Genomic DNA, 20,358 nt, shown 5'->3' on the forward strand with positions numbered 1-20,358 from the left:
GCCCCTTTTTTTGTTAGCCCCGTTTGTTAGTGAACAAAGCCAAGAACAGAGTTAATGATAGAAAAGAAAAAGCAGATTAGAGTGTGTGGTTGCACAGTCATCGTCTGTCCCATCTGTGAGGAACAAGAGGTCACTGTTGCCAGTAGTTTCTTGATGCCCAAGGTCGGGGGTGTTCTGTTAAACTTCAGCATATCACCAATTCTTAACCTTTGATGGTTGTCACCTTGCGTGTACGTTGACAACTACACATTTGAAGGTGCCCGCCTAAACATGAAACCGTGCTCACTGCAGCTATTAAAGTGGTAGCTTTATAGGGCCGACCAACCTCAGGAGCCGCATAAGCACAAAATGTGTAGGTAGGTCAGTATGTGACCGCTAAACAGTCTTGAAAATAACGGTAATTGGTGCCAGGGATCGAACCCCGGTCACCGGCTTGGAAGCCGAGTGCACTTCTGACTGAGCTAGGGACCCAGCATGCAGGAACAAGAGGAGCAGAAGCAAGTGGTATGAGGAAGCGCGCAGAGCGAGGAGGAGTGAAAAGGGCAGGAAAGCATGCTTCCCCTCTCTTGGTAACCCGGAAAATTCAGCGCAAAGGTTTTCTATCCGGGTGGCGCTGAAGGGAAGTGTGCGCAGTATCACGAAGAGACAATGGTGTGATGTAATCTGTTTCCATACAATACCTTGCCTTAGGTGCCACCTGAACTAAGAGAACCACCCACCCCAGGCACCTGAAGACTAAGGGTCATCCTGCCTTAGGCACCGCCCGAACTAAGAGCACGACCCACCCCATAAAGCTACCGCATTTAAACGTGTTTGACAGAATGACCAAACATATGATTCTAATTTTTTGTTATGTTTTTGGCAAACGATAAACGTTATATTTGCACGGTGTTTCACTTTGCTGGGGCTGTTTATAGTTGTGAAATTAGATGGTTTGCGCACGTGGCACGTGTTAGATGGTCGCTTCGCATGTCAGCTGCTCTGGCTGTAGTGGCAATTGAAGTGCCAGCTTTTTCGATTCAGACTTTGAACGCTTCTCAGAATTTAATTTAGAGAATGACAGCTTACCCTCCGATGTAGAAGCTCTCTAAAGTACCTCCGATTCGGAATCTGAAGCCGCTGGAATGTTGTGGATGTGCCAAAATAAAACCGAATGAAAGAAAGTTGACAACCTCTTGCCTTCAATATTTTCGTTTGATGCTTCTGAACATCAACAGCTTGCAAGCACTGTACGTGCTGATGCTAGGTAATTAAGAAGAAACCTGCATGTTGACCCCTTTACTATACTATTCCTGTAAATTTTTTTTTGTGACACCCTGTGTATAAGTGTGCCAGCCAAAAGTTTAGGTGACATAGCAAATATTGGGTCAACAAAATAAATCTGGGCAACGTTCAGCCGTAATGTCGTCTCTCAGAAGACGACCCCCCCCCCCCCCCCCCCAAGCCTGACCCATAAATCTGCCCCTGATTTATATAACAGTTCAAATGCATCTTACTTGTACATTTGGACAGAAATTATTTCTTTACCGTGTGATTGTACTTCTAGGATGCTGCAGCAAATGGCATTGCCCGTACTCTTACCACGATACTCTCCAGGCTGCTTCTTGCTCGGAGGGCCTTGTCGTTCTCGGTGTCTCATGCGTGCCAACAAACTCGAGACGTGTGTTTCTGGTGATGCTGTCTTCAGTGCCATCCATCCAGGCCGTCTCTCGAAATTTTGAAAAACACGTAAAGCGTTCGTGAACACTCACAATGCTGTTTCTTGGTGTGACAAATATTACGCTCTCATAGATAAATGATTAATTTTGTTTTTCTGGTTTACCTTTTGATCCAGGTACAGTCCAGCCAGGTTATATCACACCCAAGTATTTCGAATTATTGTTTATATCGAACATTCCATACATCCCCTTGAAAATCACATGTAATTATATAGGAGCGTTGTTTTTCTGTATCGAACTCCCATGGAAAGGACACTGGATATAGCGAACAAAGCATGGCGGCCGGTCGCTTCTCCCGCGGTCAGATTGCGCCCGTGGCGAGCACATAGCTCGCGTTGCGGGGCTGGCAGACCGCCAAGCCAGCATACGTGCAGGGGGATACGCAGCGAAAGAACGGTTGAAAGTAAGAAAAGAGCAACCATAAAAAAAAAGAGAAAAAAAAAGTAGAGGATGGCAAAAGCAAGGGGAAGGGCACGCGCGCGCGTAGGGAGGGCAGGAAGTGCCCGCTGTTGGAATGGTAGCGTGCGCTCTTTCCCTGAACACCGCTGTCGCTGCGCGACTCCTTAACTCCAAAATAAAATAAGCAAAAAAAAAAAAAAGTTGTCAAGTCGATTGTGCCCACAGCAACCGCCTTATCTTTGTTTACCGTAGAATACCGTGCATCCGCCCATTCCACATTAAGCGCCTATTACCAAATTTGTGAGATCTGAGAAAATATGCACAGTACATTTATATGTAAAATTGATTACCGGACAAACGCCCATCCCCCATTTTTTTGCGATTATCTCCAAAGTTTGAGTGGGCGCTTCCCGGTATTTTACGGTACCTTTTTCTTTTGCTGTTTTTGCTTTGTGCGTTTTTTTTTTTTTTTTCTCTTTTTTTTTGCCTTTCTTTTCTTGTTGCCTGAATTTAGTGAGGTTTCTTTTTTGTTGCTTGCTTAAAGGAGCTGTGCAACGATTTCAACGTTGAAAGAATTGGCATCTTCTACTTTGGACATTGTTTATCTTGACACAAAGTGCAGAAATCACTTCTCCTTCCTTCAGAATGTTGCGATTCCGCCGCGTAATTGCGAGGCGAAAATTTGAACATTCCCCGACCTGCACCCGCAGGCGGCGGCCATGAGAACCATGTGGCATGATGTCAATGGGAGTCTTGTAGAAATATAGCAAATTGTGCGAATACCTGCTCGAGAAAAGGTAACTTTTCTATAAATCTTGTCGTTCCAACATAAATATAAATGCTTCAAAAACCTGGTGTCATCGACAAAACTTTTATTATATGGAGTTTTAGTAGCACAATCTATCCTAGGTCCACAAAACCATCAGCTCTATCTGCTACCGCGAACAGCCTCCAGAAGCTGGAGGGGGAGGGGGGCAAAGCCGGACGGGTATGGTCGGACCTGGACGAGACTTTCCTCCTTTCACTATATTGTTCGCGCTGTGCCCGCCAGCACGTGGTCACGCGGTCGCGAGCGGATGAGTTCTCGCTGCTCACTGATGGCTCTAGAGAGAGAGCTTCACCGGAACCCCGCGCAACCCCCATTGAAGTCACAGCATGCGTGACTCGGAAGATGGTGAAGAAGTTGAGAGGTGCCGAAAACCTCAATCTTTGTCCATTTTTAAACTAAAAACTAGGACATGTAGGCAAAAGCAGTTTTTTGTTCTTTACTGCAGTAAGGTCGGGACACCGACTCCAAAATTATTTAAGCAAAGCACTGAATTTGTTGCACAGCTCCTTTAACTTTATTTTGTGGATCGAAAGTTTTTTTTTACTTTTTTATGCAACTCGTTTTTTTTTTTTTTTTTTTAATTATTTTGTGTGTTTTGTTGTTGGCGTTGTGTGGCTTTGCTTAAACGATCGCAAACACCGTCACGCAAACACGGTGGCATTTGTGATCATCACCAAGTAAGCTCTACTGTATTTAGCGACTCTTAGAGGCTCTATTTGGTAAGGTCCTGTCTGTCGCGGCCTTCGGTATTAGCAGAGACGCGTGGAAATTTCAACTGGGAGCTAAAGTAACATATTTTTGTATATCAAATTATCGATATTTCAAACTATTTTATGGTCCCCTTTGAATTTGATATATCCGGGTTCGACTGTAATGTCATGTTCTCAAACTTCCACATTTTACCACCATTGCTAGCGTCGCATTCACATGAAGTTTCAGTTTTGTGCAATGCATGGTTAATTTATGTGAACCGAAAAAGAGAGTTTCATTTTCTCTATCAAACTTTATACTGTACAACCTCGTTAATTGGAAGTAGGTGGGACTGTAGCAAATAGTCAAATTTAGGGTATTTTCAAATTATTTGGAAGCAAAAAAAAATTGGGAAAATTGTGCACGAATCGTCTTCGTGCAAGTTGGAATGACTTGCTTTATTAAAAACGAGAGGCATTTACACAAAGTAATCGCTGATGTGGGATTGTCACTTTCTGTAGTTAACGGTACTCCAGGTTATGTATTCAAGGAGGCCAACCAGGCGTAGCATCCCAAAATTACCACCATTGCACTCCGCTAAGCTGGGGTAAGCTGGGAATGAAACACATCAATTGAATAAAGGCATATGGTTCACACTTTTCCATTTGATTGCGATCGACTGCTTTTCAACTGCTTCTAACCACTTGCAAAACTGGCGCATTGGTGAGTGTGCGCAGCACCTCTACCCGTATTCTGAGCATTGCTTCTCGGTGGCTCAGGTAATTTGGTGCAAGATGTGTTACGAGACTCTTCTACCTTTCTTTGCCAACGTAATCACTTGCTTTTGACAGAAGGAGACCGGATTTAAACTAGTGATTTCGAGAAACCAGCGAGCATGGCACGAGCGTACCTAATGGCAAAAAATGGTTTCCCCAAGGTCTTAATTGCTTATGTTTCTTCACATAGTTCAGCACATAGGCCAAGATCATATAATTTTGTGCAAATAGAGAATATTATCACCTTCCTATAGCACGAATGCCCCTGTTTCTGAATGACTGCTTTATAGGGAAAGGTTGGGTTTCTGGACTTCTGCAATTACTGAGGGAAATAAGTGTGAGCACTATGCAATCCAAGCTGCTTGCTCTGTTGGCAGTACGCCCAGAGTTCACGGACACCTTGTGCATCACTGCGGGCCACCACCCTATTCTGGACAGTGTGGGCAAGGAGACCTCTGTGCCCAATGATACGGTGAGCCAAGGCACCACCTACCGTGGCTGGATGCTCACTGCGGCGTTTCCTTTGGGCAGTTCATGCATTCTTACAGCAACTGCTGCATCATCACCGGACCTAACATGGTACGTGGCCACTCTAAACTAGCCGCATCAATTCCGGGAAGACCCGTGCGCTTAAATTTTGAAGCCGTCACGCTGTGGCTGAGCGCTGGCTTTAATTGGACAAAAGTGTTGTGTCAGCATTCGGCTGGAACTCACGTTCAATTAATCCAATTTCTGAGTAAGCGCTGTCTTTGTGTTGCGTCATTTTATAAAGAGGAGCATGCAAACGGGCTTTGATTAGTCGAGGGTGTTGCCTCAACCCCTCGACCTAAGGGAGGCACTAGCCTTATATGTCATTGTGTGTTGGCACTAGAAACTTATTCCAGTGGGGAAGTCGGAAATTATCGGGAAAATTGACCAAAAGTCTGGCAAGCACATCTGTCGCGAACCTTCTGAGGTTCAAATTGGGAGATTGTGTAACTTCTTATCCTCAGGGTAGTTGAGGTTCCTGAAATGTGTGTAGATATTGATGTTGATTGTGCTTGTTGCCTGAGGTGGCTAACAGGGTGACGGCTTACTGATGGCGTCATGTGGGTCTGCAGCTACGCATACTCGGCATGAACATGAAAATATAAAGTAGGAATAACACCGTCACAAAGATTCCGGAGCTTGTCAAGATTTGAATTCATGAAGTTCACAGCTTTCAAGAGCTTTGAGGATTCGAGTTTGACTGCTTCGAACTACTTCCACTCTTAATTCTCAGAATTTACTTCATGTCCAAGTTTACAAAGTTTGATATTTTCTAACCTAATGGACGTTTTAGTTAAGTAGCTTCAAATGTTCTTGGCCCACCCTGAACTCAAGAATCAAATTTCAAATCTTGAAAAGGGCCTACGCGATTCAGCAATTTTACTGGAAGCGTTTCTTATAAAATGATTTCTGAAAAAGAGTGCCAAATTTATCAGTGGGGAAATGAGGGTACAGCGAGTATAACAGCTATCCGTTTGCTTCCATTTCACTGATGTTTTTCTTGTTTGAAAATGCAGGATCTTGGGCAATAATAGCAATCCATGTTTTTGAGGCTGCAAAAATGTACTACTTATTGCTGAATGCTTAGACGTTGCCAAAACTTAAAAGGGAGCTCCGCCGATTTTGTTATAGTCTTCGATTTGACTGAAAATTTGCAGACCGCATCACCAACCCTTTCTCAACTAATAGCCAAAATATGTGATAAAAATAAAACTTTCCCCCAAAGGTATTGAATATTTAAGTTACGCCCCGTAAGCTTTCCAGGAGGCGACTCTCTACTGGCAACAATGAAAAGTTCCTACTTTTCCCTATCTGTGTACGTCACCAGCGGGCCAGCGGACGAGCGACCCAGGCAGCCACAAAGCGGCTTTCTGGGTGCCAGCGATCGACATTATTTTTTCACAGTTTCAAGGTTAAAAGTTCTTTGCAGTGGGTAGCAATCTTTGCAGTGGGTAGCAAAACGCTCCCGGGCAGGAATGGGGGCCAGCCACTTCAGAGTGTTTTTGCACGAACTGTGTGCAGAGAGAACTATTGTGTCGCATGGAACATTCTCGCTTATGCTCGTAATAGATTAAAGATTTACGGGCTTGAACACGTGGCTACATACTTTATAGCCGCGTGCTGCGAGTTCAGTATGCTTCTGCGGCTGGAGAACAGCTTCAAGAGCAGCGAGCACTGACTCAAGCCGGCTGTAACCACTACAACATCTGCCCAAAGAGGAACACTTATTATATCGAGAAAAATAGCACACCTTCTAGCACTGTAGTCGACGTTTGGCACAGTCACATCTGTTGTTCACAATTGCTTCTGTGTTTCTTTTTTCTTTTCTTTTTTTTTTTCATATACACTATATTTGTTTTAGACATTGAATGTAGCTCGGGCCATTCTCAGAGTTCCACTTACACAGCCGATCTGTTGAAGAAGTGAAATGTCTAAACAAACAAAGTTCAGATCTGAGTTTAGACATGACTTTCGACGCAGTACTGTTCGTGTCTGGTATTACAGAGGTTTAGGGAGCAGGCGTTGTGCTCCATGAATATACGATAGACCCATCGCCTAGTTTGTCAAATGGTTGGCATGCAGTTTTCTCTCACAGAAGAGCTGGTTAATGCGTCTTTATTTTATTCTATTGCGGAGGAATATGATATAGGGCTGAAAAGATTTTAAAAGTATGAAAATATTTATGTCGTTCAGGAGAGGCACTCAAATATACAACTGTTGGAGGCTGCGCAAAATCAAAACTTAATTTTAAAAAATCTTATATAGAATTACACTGTTCCTTATGTGCGCTCGTGGATGAGTGTTTGATGAGCGTCTTGCATTCTACTCCAACAGTAAAAAAAAGAAATGTACAAGTGTTTTTTTTTTGGGGGGGGGGAGGGAGGGAGGGGGAGGGGGGGGTGGTAACTTTTTCTAACTTAATTCGAATTAAAAATTTTATGATGCATTCTTGTACTTTACGCAATATTTCAAGCAAATTTTATTTATTTGAAGATTGATTAGTGTATTTCTGTATTGTATATGCCTTTGCACTTTGATGTATGGTTTGATGGTTGGAGAGTTCTTTTAATTTTCATCTTAGTGCAATCTCCATGAACAGAAACCTTTCATCTGGCATTCACGAATGTTGTTCATTCCATACATATCAATGTTTACAAGAATCACAGCCTACACGTGTTAGGTCACAGCCCAGCACGCGCATGTTCATCGCTTTGGAAGGTGAGCAAAGTACGTACCACACACATGAATACTGAAAATGGCACCAACCAGAAGCGCTTTTCTGGAATGGTCTATAGATATTTTGCTAAATTACATAAGCACAAAGGAGCATATGCATGCTACAAGGGTAGTTACACGTGCTGGCGTCTGCAGCAGTAACGTTTCTAAAGAAATTCCGAAACAAATGGCACGTTCCTTCAGGTATAAGACGAGCGTGCGGGGCACCTGTATCCCCATTTCGAGCATTATCCGTGGTGCTTGGGTAATTTGTCCAGAAATAAATGTATTGCTTTGCTCGTCGACCTTTTTTCGTCAGCGTAACTGCCAACTTTTGATAGAAGGAGAACGGATTTGCTAGCGATTCCACGAAACTAGCGAGCCGCGGCTTGAGCGTACCGATTTGCAAATACGATTTTCTCTAAAATCCAAATTACTTCCGTTTTTTTTTACTTTCTCATAGTTCAGCACGTAGGCCAAGGTCATACTTTGTGAAAATAGAGATTGTTATCAACTTCGGATAGCACGAACGCCCAGGTTTTCTCGCTGTTTGACGCGAGATAGGCGGGCGCGAGCGTACCTGACTGCCGGCCGCGCGCCTTACTGCCCGCTGGTGACGTCACGTTTGGGTGGCGAGGAAAACTGGAGAAAAAGTAGGGAGAACGATGTTTCGGTTTCAACAGCGAACAAAATATCACTTTTTTTAATTAACTAGAGTGAATCTGGGGCAACGAGATAGCATTTCAGAATCAGGAAGGCATCCACATTCAGATGATGCCTTTGGATTAGGTAGCTCGAAAAATCAGCGGAGTTCCCCTGTAAGGTTAGCAGTTGGGATTATAGAGGACAAGAGTGGAAAATACACGGACAAGTAGAAGAACAGAACGCTACTATTAACTGGTGTTTTTAATCTGAAGGAGGAGAACGAACCTGGAGATTTTTTCCTGTTCTGTTCTCCTACTTGTCCGTGTCTTTTCCGCTCTTGTCCTCTATAATGCATTGCCAACTAGCCCAGCAGTTAATTCTGATATAGCGGTTAGGACTAGGTTCCATAGTTTCAAAACTTACAGTTAGAGGAGTAAAAGCTATTTGTGAAACATTTTGCGTTGTATCCATCAATCACCGTCATATGCAAAATTGTGTTTTATGAGGAATGCAGCGGACGCTAACTCCAGTGTCACCCTTTTAGGCATGGGAAACCGTAGAGCCACTACACCCTCTGTACCATTCCTTTTTTTTGGCCAACTCTTTTTCGTCGTGACATGAGACAATTCATCATGGTGACTGGTGAAATCAGAGTTAGCTTCAGTAAGAATGCAATTCTGCATTAGAAGTGATTTCCCTAGCAAAAGGATGCTATCAGCCAGCAGAAGCAGACAGAGTGTTTGTGCTTGTCACTGCATTTATTAGACAGCCACTGTCAATAATGAGCCAACGTGAATACAAGCAGACTACACCTGCTTATGTGTTCACGTCTGCTTGTTACTGCTTCTCGTCAATTGTGGTGCCATCTAAGAGATGCTCTGGAAAACAAACAGTATCCACGCACATGCAGGTGCCTTTACATTTGTATTGAATTTTGTGTGTTTTTGCTTAACGTAGTAAAGCCTTTCAATATTCTTGAATTATTATACTGGATTGGATTCAATTATTGGATTATTGGATTGGATTCTGTGTATTTTTGCTTAAGGGGAAACACCACCTTAAAATTTGCTATTTTTTAGAAAAAAATTACTGTTCTTATTTTTATTTATTGTGGTCCAAAAACTAATAGTACACACTTCTGCAAATTTTTCTTGCAATATTTGAAATATTTAGGAAAAATAAAACATTTTCGGTAAGCAGACAATGTAAAATCCTTAGTTTTGAAAATGTTAAATTTCTATGTTTTCTATTTTCTAACAGCTGTAGCTCTGCACCGAAACGCCCTAGAATGAGGATCATACTCTCGTTGGAAAGAGCATTTTTTCACAGTTTCAATACATTAAACATATTTGTTTGAGAGTAACCACTATACGGGCAAGAACACCATAGAAGTCCAGCTTTCCCGTGGAACAGGCTATGCACACGGCAGAGAATCGAAAAGCCCACCCTGGATTGAACAGAAAACTAACTAAAACCAACATTCGTTTATAGAAAGTCGCTTGGGTTTGTCTGCTTTGTATTTCAACGATGCTTGCCCTGCCCCTAATTGCTGATGCTGGTTCATGTGTTGCAAGCATATCCAATTAATCACTCGTTTCATAATCAGTGTCCACGTGTCGACAACAAAATGACACTCGAAGAAAGCGTTCTAAGCTCGGACTCACTCGACAAGGCCACGCAGGAGATGAGTGTAAGCAGAAGGCACCACCTGTGCTCTTGGTGCCGTGCCCTCACCACCAGTAAAATCAAATGTAGTGGTGTGGAAACTTCAAATAGGGTGATTTCAGATAAGATCGACCAAAGGGTGGCTGGTCGACATTTTTAAATCAACTGATGTTTTTATGTGACATTGTCTAGTGTCTGGTATAAACGAATCCACACTTAGTTTTGACCAGAAAAAAAATTTGGAGACAAGAAAAATCGTAAGGCAGGGAGAGGTGGACAGTTGCAATAACGCGCACTGATGGAGGGGGCAAGTTTGAAAGTGAATAATTAAAACAATAAAATTAGGAGAATTTTAAAACTTTTTACAAACAAACTATGGGTACAACTTGCTTGTAATATAAAGTAATAATATTTATTAAACATTTATTTAGTTTTCTAAAAATTGCCAAACATGCCTGCTCGAACGACAAATGGCAAACTTTGGAGGTCTGTATCTCATGAAATAATTTAATCATTATGATATAATTTGCAGATATTATTCTACTAATATATAGCTAATATTTAAAAAATAACTAAGGTATCTGTGTGATACAATAGTTAGGATATATTTAGTCAAACATGGAAAAAAAATCAAACAAAGAAAAATTCCGATGCAAATAAAAAAAAAACCACCCTCGATTTTTTTTAAATTTAGGTAACCTGTTATACTCTATTTCGGCATTCATTTCCATTAAAAACATGTTGCATCATTTTATTGAGAAAGAAGATACAACTCCCCAAAGTAGGGTCCTTTTTCAAAGCCTACACTTAGCAGTGTTTTATACAAGAACTGACTCTGAGTTCCAGTTTCATGAAACCAACACACATCTTTTATATATTTTTATTCAGATGAGGCCAATGAGAACTAAAGAAATCGTTCACACTCTTAAATTAAGGAGAAACTACTGTGTACAAAGAGGTATCATATTACGGACTAGTGATCCGAGAAAAGATCATGCAGCCATCGGCCACTAGGAACTTTGTTTACTTTATTCTCCTGCGACACTATATGCTATTCCCTCTTCCGCTCTACCTTCATCTCTCTCTCTCTCTCTCTCATATATATCCCTGATATATATCCAGAACAAAAACATGTTCAAGCATTCCCTTTCTGCGTGGTAGTGTTCTGTGGCTAGCAAAAATCATTTCCTCGCTAAGCTCACGATTATGGCAAAATAGTTGCCGAAACCGCAGACGACACTCGTCGCTAGTTCTGGCAAAACGGCCGATACAATCTTTTTTTCGCATTTCCCCGCTCGCTGTCAAGGACAAGGGGGTTCGCTTCAACCAGCAAAACATGGCCGCCGACGCCTGTTTACTGAGCAGTCATGCCTGTCGCCATCTCACTCGCTGGCGTCGGGGGCGATAATATCAGGCACAAAGGGGCACACCAACCGGCAGCATTATCCCCAAATACTCGAGCCTCGCGTAAATACATAGAGTGTAAACGCTGTCGCCATGTTATCGTAGTAAGACCGCCCCCCCCCCCCCCCTCCCCCAACGGGGGACTGCAGTACGCGACGGCGTACTAACACAACGGCGACGATATCGACATCGCGGGCTCCGAATTTTCCCATAGTTCTACTCCACGGGCATTTCTCGAAACGCTTGATATTGTGTACGCCCGCCTGGAAGGATTTCAGGCGCGTAGTTAAGATAAGGCGGTTCTCCGCGGCAAAAGAAAGCAATTTCACAAAAGCTTAAAAGCGGCGGCGACGCGTGTGCGGTGAACGCTTGTAGTTTTGGTGTAGACAGGGTGTGTGTGTTCTCGTTGTTGACACCAGCCGGTGATAAGGCACTGCAGGCGGTAGCTCAGTACAGCAAGGGCTAATCCGAGTGACCATCAACGTAACCCCACCGCCAACCCCTCGCGAACCGGTCGCCGACATGGCTCAGGCCAGGCGCCGCCAGTCATTTCAAGAATCGCTACCAGCTTCACCAATTTGCAAAGGACGATTGCCCACAAGCCCAGTGGTTATTTTCTGCATCTGGACATGGGAAAAATGCATGTGACGGAGTTGGCGGACTCGTGAAGCACCAGGCCACGCTGAACAACCTGAGAGAACGTTCAGTAAGCGCAATTCAGACGGCCAGGACAATGGTGAGCGTTCTATCAAAGAAACTGAAAGGCGTGCATCTTGTATATCTGGACGAAAATGAGGTTGTTCGGTATCGTGAACAAAAAAAAGAAGAGTGGCTGACGGTGCGCCTTCCCTGGCATTCAGTCTTGGCACGCGTGGCGGCTCAGCAAGTCATCAACAGAAGGGACCTGTGACGTATATGTAGCACTGACAGTCGGATCTGCTTGGAAGCAACTTTATTAAATGGGTACAGCGAGGAAAACCTTAGCGTAAAGTGCCGAATTTGATTTCCCAAGGACTGCTCATTTTGAATGCAGGGACATCTTATTTATCACATTTTTCTTCACGGGGTATTTAACCTACTGTTTTTGTTGGTGGTTACTAATAATTTTTATCTGATCACTATAAAAAAAAATCCCAAAATGTTATCCTCGAGCAGGATAAAATATATCGGCTTGCCACGATTCATTCATACACCGAGAGCAGTTAGGCACTATGGCATCCGTCACCTGAAATTGTTTGTAATCGTAAATACACAGCCAACCTAAATATCTTACTATTATATCTTTGTTTTTGTGTGTGGAAGTAAAGTTATTTATTTTACTCTAGATGTAAAATATACCGGAAGGTACAACTTCACACTGCATCATCTTTTCTCAAATCATTAGTCTCTAATATGATACCACTTTGTACGCTTATGTAAAATGCTGTATATAGTTTCTCCTCCCTTTTACTGTGTGACCGATCGCTCTTTTTATCAATGACCTCATCTGAATAAATGTATATAAAAGATTTGTGCAAGTTTCATGAAACTGGAACTCAGAGTCACTTCTTGTATAGGACACTGCTAAGTGTAGGCTTTGAAAAAGGACCCTACTTTGGGGAGTTGTATCTTCTTTCTCAATAAAATGATGCAACATGTTTTTAATGGAAATGAATGCCGAAATAGAGTATAACAGGTTACCTAAATTTAAAAAAAATTGAGGGTGGTGTTTTTTTTTTTATTCGCATCGGAATTTTTCTTTGTTTGATTTTTTTTCCATGTTTGACTAAATATATCCTAACTATTGTGTCACTCAGATACCTTATTTATTTTTTCAATAATAGCCATATATTAGTAAAATAATGTCTGCAAGTTATGTAATAATGATTAAATTATTTCTTGAGATACAGATTTCCAAAGTTTGCCATTTGTCGTTCGAGCAGGCATGTTTGGCAATTTTTAGAAAACTAAATAAATTTTTAATAAATATTATTACTTTATATTACAAGCAAGTTGTACCCATAGTTTGTTTGTAAAAAGTTTTAAAATTCTCCTAATCTTATTGTTTTAATTATTCACTTTCAAACTTGCCCCCTCCATCAGTGCGCGTTATTGCAACTGTCCACCTCTCCCTGCCTTACGATTTTTCTTGTCTCCAAATTTTTTTTCTGGTCAAAACTAAGTGTGGATTCGTTTATACCAGACACTAGACAATGTCATATAAAAACATCAGTTGATTTAAAAATGTCGACCAGCCACCCTTTGGTCGATCTTATCTGAAATCACCCCATAGGTTTTTCTCAGTTTCACTTTTTTGCAGCAACTTTCGTTTTAGGAAATCTATAATTTCAATTAATTGCGGAATTTTATCTTCACTGTGGATGTTTCTGAACGTAAATTTAATGAGGAATGTGGCTAGATATTTATTTTTCTATTTAAGTTAAGTTCTTACTGCCAAAAGAAAAGTCGAAAAAGATGATGAGCAGAAAATGCTCCATTATGTGGAATGCTTTTTAAATTGACATTTTGCATGGAAAAAGCGCAGATTTCAGAGTAAAAAATAGATAGCCGCACCCCCCATATGTTCTAGTTACGGCTGAAGCTTAGAAATGTTCATTATTTTGCAGCAATTTTATATGATATGTTTCCTTGCGAAGTGAGGCGACTGATATCAATAGCTGTAGCTTTTCGGAAAATTGTCTTACGGAGATGAAACATCATACAGTACATTTTGGCAACGAGATGAATAGACCCTTTAAATTTCATCAGTATTGAAACTCTACAGTTGAAGTGGTGTGACCCCTTAACCTAGTAGAGCCTTTCAGTATGCTTGAATATCTATCCGCATCTCAAATTCTACTAAAACAAAAACACTACAGCACTGTGGTTGTATCTGGTTACTGATTAGGAGTTTCCAGCTGTTGTGGCACTTAATTGTACCATTCTGTCACCAGTCAAATGTGGAGAGGAGCACTAAACTATCAGTAACCAGCTAAACTAACCTGCAATGTCAGGCCACGTGTGTTTGACCATAAGAGTTGCAGGATTCAATATTCACAAAGCCCCGAAGCTGATAGCATGCCCGCAGGAGGGTCGACTGGCCTCGTGTTTTCTTGGGCTTCGTTGTCTTCTAGCATGCCTTCCTGCACGAGTGATGTTTGTGCAGAGCGGCAAGTCGACGTACCTCAAGCAAGTGGCTGTACTTCAGACGATGGCCCAGATGGGCTCTTTTGTGCCCGCCAAGTACGCCTCCTTCCGCATGGCAGACCAAATCTTTGTGCATGCGGGCCACAAAGAAGACATGGAGACCAACACTTCCACTTTCCTGATGGAGGTATGCACGTTCAGCGTTGGTTAGGAGTCGATCCATCGTCCTGGCGGGTGATGTCTCGTCAACAGCGTAATGTTTCATTCGCCATCATGCATGTTTCGGGTGATGTTTCATCAATGGACAACTTGCAACGTGTAGTGAGCATTATTAATGCCAAGGCCTCACGACTCGTCTGAGAAAATGTTGCTTTATGAACCTGTGGTTTGGGTAATTATAATAATTGTTAGAATAGAAAAGTATAGTCAATATAAAGGCATTGCTATATAAGATGGAGGGAAAGTAATTTATTAAGTTTGCTCGTTGGTATTTTGTAGTTATTAATTATGTCTGTACGGTCTCAGTTTTTAATAGTGTCATATGTTAGGTTATTTTTAAAATAAAGGAAACAGCAAAAACAGTTTTTTTTTTACACATTCAAGATATAGTCAGTGGCCATTTTGTAGTAAAAGCACAGTGGAGTTACTGGCAAATAAAATTAAAATGAACTTTTATAAGGCACAGATGAGCACAATCTACTTCGTGATACCATGGCCTTTTTTTTCTAATTTTGGAATTTAATGTGTGTTTTAAAAAGACCTCAATCTGGAAGCCCCGAAAACATTTATTTCCAAAACCAAAATGACGTTAACACCTTTTAGAATCATTATTACATTGCATGCATTTTGTATGTCCCAACATAAATGTATTTAAAAAAATCTGTGAGGCATTACTGATAAGGTTAGCAAAAATGGAAGTAACCTATGTAAAAATACCGAGCATGCGTCCATATCACTGTAAGTGCCCACATCTTGCTTTTGAAGCATTTTAAATATAAGCCAAGGGCATGTAGAGTGTCCACCTCGGCAAACTTCCGAGCCCTCCGAGCTAACCGAGATTTCTTTTTGTCAGCGGCTTCTGAAGCAAAGCTTTACGTGTGTGTTCCGGCGTAAAGCAGTGAAGCTTTATGCATGCGCTGTGGTGAAGCGTGATGTGAGGGTGCCTTTGTTTGACGGGAGAGCACTGGCATGCTTGACGCTAACAGCGCATTTGCTTTAATGAAAATTTCATGTTCCTCCAGACCCTTACACTGCTCCTATACAGTTCCGTGAAACCTACCTGTGCCAATTCTGTTTTTACGCTCCCAGACATAGCAAGTGCCCATCCCCCATTTTTTTCGCAATTATCTGCCGAGCGAACGCTTGCTCGATGTTCCACGCTACTTGACATTTCGACCAAGTTCCTCGGTGAGTGCTGTGGAGCTTGACATTCCGAGAACATTTGTTGACTGTGGCACCCATATGGTTCTTGGTGCCTGCAGATGCGCTCTGCCAGCTACATCCTCCAGAATTTCACGGACAGCTCCCTGGTGGTCATCGACGAGCTCGGCAGGGGTGAGTGGAGGCAGCCGGATGCCTTTCACTAACCCAGGTGTGCTCAGGCTTTTCGATCTTGAGGAGCCCTTACCTGCCTCGAATGGCAGCCCAAGAACCCATCGTGTTCTTGGTGTTGGTGCAATAAAGCAGTGCAGGAGAGTATTCGCGACTCCAACTAACTATAGGTGGCGCCACTCATTTTCCAAGATGGCGGGTTTAGTGAGGGTTGGAGATAGATTATTTCTGGTAATACGAGGAAGCTATTGTGTTATGAGCGCAGGTCACCTCTTTACCCTGAAAACAACAATGGTGTTTAGCATAATATTTGCGCAAGGATGCGCGTTTTAATTCTGGAGCGAAACCGAAACTAACCCCTATTTTTAATTGATTTTTCTCGACAGATGTCTTAGTTTCGTATTCTCTCATAACTCAAGATGTATCTCACGTCGTAACTATTTAGTTAAAGGGATTGTTCGCGGAAACATTATTTTTTGACATACATGTTCGATCCAGGCTGGTATTTGTAGTTGTAGTCGTTGAAAAAATCGGTGCTGGCATTTGTGTGTCCTCGCTGCCTTTTCTCGCTCAGATAATTGTCATGGGAAATAATGAACTACGGGAATTTTAATTGGCTTTTGGGTATTTAGATGATTAATTGGTTTAACATTATTCCCAGCACAAGAATAAGAGAATAATTCCAATTTTTACAATATGTCCACAAAACATATAAATTAATAAACGCTGTTCTCACTGGAACAACCCAAAGACGGAATCCAAGTCAGGCAGCTGAAGTGTCTGTGTGTGTTTTATAGCAACGCGTGATGCATATTACATCCAGTGTTTGACTGTTTGTCTACCTTGATAATGATGTCAGAGTTTTTCATATGATAAAAATAAAATAAAATTATACCTTTCTGGGAAGACTATTATGGCTAAATGGCGTATTTTCGAGACCTTGGCGTTAATTGGGGGCATACATTGCTGCGATTTGAACTAATAATAATAATAATTAAAAGTACAATTTTTTAATACATAATTTTTTAAGCTTTAATATAATTTGTTGCTGATGATATAATTTCAAACTCGCGAACAATTAGGACAATCGAAAGTGTTCTAATTATCACTGGTGCCAATTGCAGCATTTTTAATTTCCAAGTAATAAAATAAAAATACTCTAAAATCAATAAAAACATTCTAGCTAATGTGAGAAATCCATGTAAAATTGCATTAATTGTGGGTAAAGTATATTTAAATATCAAAGTCGCGACTTTTGACAATCGGCAAAACGTCCAAAATCGCGGCCAATATCCTTCCAAACCAAATGCCCAAAAGTAAAAAAAAAGAAAAAAATGTTTATTAATTTTTTTTTATAACATTAAGTTACTTTCATTTTTACGCTCCGTTGTTTTGCCAATCTCAGCCTTTCCAGTTCGAAGGAACACCTACCTGCTTGCACGTCTGCTCACTGCAGCACTTTTCGTTGGCGTTGGAAGCCGGCGAGACAGTTGTAAGTTTTAGTATTGCGTATACGAGTGAACTCAAGCGCTGTGTTTGCGTTAGCTTTGCGTGTTCCACACTGCGTGTGTGCGGAGCCCAAAATTACGGTCTTCGATGGCGCACGGCGATGAGGCACACGCACAACATGGGACACGCAACTCTAACGCAAACGCACAACGCTTGCGTTTGCTTCTATGTGCAATACTAAAACTCTTTAGTACCGTAATATCCCGAGTCATCGCCCATCCCCGAGCCATCGCCCACCCCATTTTTTGGGCCAATATCGATTTCCGAAAAAACACCGAGTCATCGCCCACCCATTCAAATACCCCAGCGCGGACTCTGCGATCTGCGAACACTCATCCCACCCGAATGACGCGGCCGCGGACCTTACAGTTGGAGGACGTCCGTGACAAAGTAAAACGAAGGAGGGAAAGACACTTCTTTTTGTTTACGCATTTCCTCCGTGAGCGACCCCAAAGTGGTCGTGTATCCGTGCGAAAAGAAAACGATGGAGATAACAAAACAAGAGTTTGTTAATGTAACCGCGGAGTGTTAGGTCAAAGTCTGTCTCCGCCGAAGTAAGGTCACCGCGAACCCGCTCCTTCTTCCCGCCCGTCGCGACCGCGGTTGTGCAATATTTTAGGCAAAGCCAACGCGTAAATAAAGCTTTGCTGGAACGCCCTACACAGACGTTTGGAGAGCGTCCCAACCGTGCATTGATAGCCCGCCGTGCGCGGACGCACGTATGTACGCACTAAACAAGAAAGTTGCGCAAGAGCTTGCAATTGACAAGGCGCCCGACTTGGCCCGACGCCAAAGTATTTGCCAACGCGACCGCCGGCTTTCCCGCTTTCCCAGCATTGCTCTTGGTCGCTTCTCTGGTCCGCTCGCTCGCTCGCTCGCTCGCTCGTTGCGCCTGGTCGGTTTTTCTATTTTCTTGTAGACTTTTCTTCTTTTTTTTTTACTAACTAGGAGAACATAGTGGTGACATTCTTTCACGGAACAAACGTTCGCGCTGTATGCAGGTCGGCGGTGTTTCTAGCGCGTATGCAAGCAACAGACTTCGATATAGTAAAATATTCTTTCGTGAGCATTTTTTTTTATAAAACAATGAAACTAAATCGAGTTTTGAGTTTGATGTATCTCTTCTGCGTCAGCGCTAGGTACGCAAAGAAAAATAGGCGTTTTTCCCCGCTTTTTTTCAAGTGTTTGTGCTCACCCACCGAGACATGGCCCACCCCACTTTTTTAATGAATTTCAGGCGCTAGGGGGGTGGGCGATGACTCGGGATATTACGGTAAGGTACAATCCCATACCGGCTGCAGCACTACGTTGGGACAGTAAAGAGTGTTGTTTGGGTTCGGAAATGACATTTCGCGAGCCGTGATCGCGCGCAGTTCGGCCGTGCACGCTGAGCAGGAGAATCGGAGGACCCTCACTAGACCACTTCCGGTTTCCGCCGCGGGAGGGCGAGCGTCGAGCTGGAGACGCGAATAGTGACGCACATGCTAGAGAGTGTTTGACTTGTAGTTAGGCATCAATCAGTGGCTCAGATCTGCTGAAATAGCTCTTAAACTGGAAGAACACTTTACATAGCATTCTGGGGCAGTCGAGGAAATTTGACAGCTAGGGACACCCTTGAGGGTGCTCTGACGAACCCAGTGTGAGAACCCATGCACTAACCTGTGGTTACCTTTGCCAGGCACAAGCGAGGAGGAAGGTGCTGCCATTTGCATGGCCATCACTGAGAAACTCATGGATTCAGATGTATGGATTTTCTTTGTTCACATATTTTGTTTTGTTCCGTTCTGTTCGGTACGATTGACCCCCACCGTGCAGCTCATTTAATTGCACCCTTACGTTCTTGTTACATTTCCTTACTAACACGAAAGTCCATAGATAAAAAAAAAAATACTATGTTCATTGACAGGTGCATGACCTCTTTCCTATTTCAAAATACTTTTTTGTACTTAAGAAACACAACGGCAAAAGTTCGGAGCAGCTAGGACACAGGGCGAAAAGAATGCTCATTCTTCATAGCCCTAAGTAAAATAAAGACAAAAATTTAATGCCTCTGGCATATCTCAAAGGCATTCTAAATGCATAGCATTTATAAGGTCTCTTTGCATTTCTCCTTTGCAGGTACAGTAAGGAGGCCACTGCAGGGCACATTGCAATGGTTTTGTGAACATTAGGGTTGTGCGAATATTTGAAATTTCGAATAGTAGTTCCGAATAATACACTATTCGATATTCGCTTCGAAAAGAACTGCACTATTCGCATTTTTCGAAGTGTTGATTGCGGCGGATTAGCCCCGTTGAGTGCGCTTCTCACCACTCACCAGTGAGCTGTGGAGAAGCAATAACCGCGGAAGCGAGTTGCTTCTCCGCAGCGCACCGGTGCTTGGTAAGAAGCGCACTCAATGGGGTAACCTGCCGCGATAAACACTTGGAAAAGTATGAATATCGTAATTGCGTGCTTGGAATTAAAGCATACATTCAAAGCGGGAGGGTGCACCTGTGCCGACTGTATTCGAAAATGAATGAAAAGTTTGTGAATGTGTTTATCTACATTGTAGTAAAAGTTTCAAAATTAAACTGTTAGGCAAGAGATGCCCTTACAGCCTGTGTTCATCATGCACGATTCATTCTTTTTTTAACTCGAGATTAAAGAAATAATATTTTATTAGCCGGATTTGTAAATTCACTCCTTTGGGTATAGTTGGCCATCTCTACAGGATTCATTTTATGTCAAATCCGTCGTTTACTTGCCATCCCAAGACACCAGACGTTCTGAGGTCACAGTTCATAAATATAGATAGATTAAA

At 42.4% G+C, this 20,358-nt stretch overlaps 1 protein-coding gene across 1 annotated transcript in view; it reads left to right on the forward strand.

Moving 5' to 3' along the window:
- LOC8039588 (mutS protein homolog 4) overlaps positions 1 to 20,358 on the forward strand; it is a 107,669-nt gene that overhangs the window by 70,057 nt on the left and 17,254 nt on the right. Inside the window, exons 15-19 of the mRNA XM_029991622.4 lie at positions 4,790 to 4,884; positions 4,944 to 4,991; positions 14,515 to 14,682; positions 15,977 to 16,049; positions 19,234 to 19,298. Of these exons, the coding sequence (XP_029847482.3) occupies positions 4,790 to 4,884; positions 4,944 to 4,991; positions 14,515 to 14,682; positions 15,977 to 16,049; positions 19,234 to 19,298 (449 nt within the window). The remainder of the gene's footprint in view (positions 1 to 4,789; positions 4,885 to 4,943; positions 4,992 to 14,514; positions 14,683 to 15,976; positions 16,050 to 19,233; positions 19,299 to 20,358) is intronic.

Source organism: Ixodes scapularis, unplaced genomic scaffold (assembly GCF_016920785.2).
Source record: "Ixodes scapularis isolate PalLabHiFi unplaced genomic scaffold, ASM1692078v2 PGA_scaffold9__187_contigs__length_104089568, whole genome shotgun sequence".
In the NCBI taxonomy this organism is placed as follows: domain Eukaryota; kingdom Metazoa; phylum Arthropoda; class Arachnida; order Ixodida; family Ixodidae; genus Ixodes; species Ixodes scapularis.